Source organism: Egretta garzetta, unplaced genomic scaffold (assembly GCF_000687185.1).
Source record: "Egretta garzetta isolate BGI_Z169 unplaced genomic scaffold, ASM68718v1 scaffold415, whole genome shotgun sequence".
NCBI classification, from domain to species: domain Eukaryota; kingdom Metazoa; phylum Chordata; class Aves; order Pelecaniformes; family Ardeidae; genus Egretta; species Egretta garzetta.
The window spans coordinates 2,170,853-2,172,522 of NW_009259686.1; the positions used below are offsets into that span (position 1 = coordinate 2,170,853).

Genomic DNA, 1,670 nt, shown 5'->3' on the forward strand with positions numbered 1-1,670 from the left:
CAGCATTCCGGCAGAAAACGTACATAAAACTAGAAAATGGTTCATTTCCCTTAGAATTTTTCTGCTGCAAATATGCCCATTTCACAAGCCATTTTTGCTAAATGGAACCTGTTGACAACATTAGTAATTTATTGATCTTATTCAGTGTGAACATCCATGCATCATTAATGAGATGAATGTATGAGGTTACAAGTGCTGAAACACATTTTCTACCCTACTTCTCTTTGGAGAAGGGTGGGAAGAGGACTACTGCAACTGAAACTTAATCATAAACATCATGCATACGAATTGAAGCAAACAACTTCCAGCTGAAAATATGAGACATTCACACTTTTGAAGAATGAGGGACTCTGTAAATTTACTTGAAATACAACAGTTGCAAACTAGTTAAAATCTTGAAATAAAACTGCAAAAAATGTTAAAGCAAGCTTCTTATCAACCTTTTCCCCCCTTTTTTTGATATCTGAACAGGGTTGTATCCTATGCTTGTTATCCATCATTTTGGAACAATCACCTGGAGCCTTCAGGTGAAAATCACTGTTATGTGTCAAGTGAATATGGAAAAAACTATACAAATGGGCCATGTCCCAATCCTTTAGAAGAATCCAATCGGTTATACCGGTGTGCCTCCCACTACAGGGTCTCCTCAAAAGTAAGTTCATGCTGCTCATTCATCATATCACCCATTTTTCTCCTTTGAGGCTTGAAAATTATCTGGTATATGGAAATATCATCACTTTACTTGAAGACTAGAGCTGCAACTTTTCCTTTATATTGCCCTTGTATTTTCAGAAGAGTTTAAATTCTTTATGGTTTCTCAGTTTTACCTCATCTCTTTAAAGCTACTGTTTTGTGGTCCTATATAAATTAGAAGTAGAAAAGAAAGTATGCAGTCATAACTGTGCATCGGTGCTTCTTAAAGATGGTTCTGAAGGTTATGTTCATTTGGTAAACCAGATATTCTCTAGCAGGAATACAAGTACAATGGCCCACATTTATACCATATATATATGTACACAACAATAACTTAGTATGAGTTTTAATTTTATTTAATAGGATGTATAATTTTCCCTTGCCCTCTCTGCTACTGCTCTCACTTCCCCCCAGGAAACTGATATAATGAAAGAAATCATGGACAAAGGACCAGTGCAAGGTATGGTAAGTTTGGAAGATGATAATATTATTACTGAAATAATTAAGATGTGCAATGTCCTTGTCTCAAAATATTAGAAAACACAGATTGCATTCCACAGTGCATAAAACAGACATATGCACTGTAGTTCATCCAGGGATGTTTGGTGGGCAAGTAGTGCCCCTAAAGGCAGCTATGCTGCATCAGAGCCCATAATGAGTAAAATGACCTTGAGCTGGATTTGTTGAAAATTTGTGCCAAGTCTGTGTGCTGGAAATGTGCCTTTTTTTCCCATGACAGTTCTTTGCTCATTGATGAAATACAAGTTTGGGGCTCTGCAGGAGTTTGCTAGCAAGGCTCAGCTCTCTAGGGCCGGGATTGATTCCCTCACTGGCTGACACCAACTTACCAAGCCTGCTCTCCTCTGAAGGCAACGCTGCAGTATATGGGCCCTCCAGCAAATCATTCAGCGCTGGAATATTCCCAGAATTTCCCCTTTCAGAGCCCCAATGCTCCTGTTGGTTGTAGAGGGCTATCA

At 38.5% G+C, this 1,670-nt stretch overlaps 1 protein-coding gene across 1 annotated transcript in view; it reads left to right on the top strand.

The window, feature by feature from the left end:
- The window catches only part of TINAG (tubulointerstitial nephritis antigen), a 47,360-nt gene that overhangs the window by 25,092 nt on the left and 20,598 nt on the right, over window positions 1–1,670 (top strand). Inside the window, exons 7-8 of the mRNA XM_009638779.2 lie at window positions 472–652; window positions 1,108–1,153. Of these exons, the coding sequence (XP_009637074.1) occupies window positions 472–652; window positions 1,108–1,153 (227 nt within the window). The remainder of the gene's footprint in view (window positions 1–471; window positions 653–1,107; window positions 1,154–1,670) is intronic.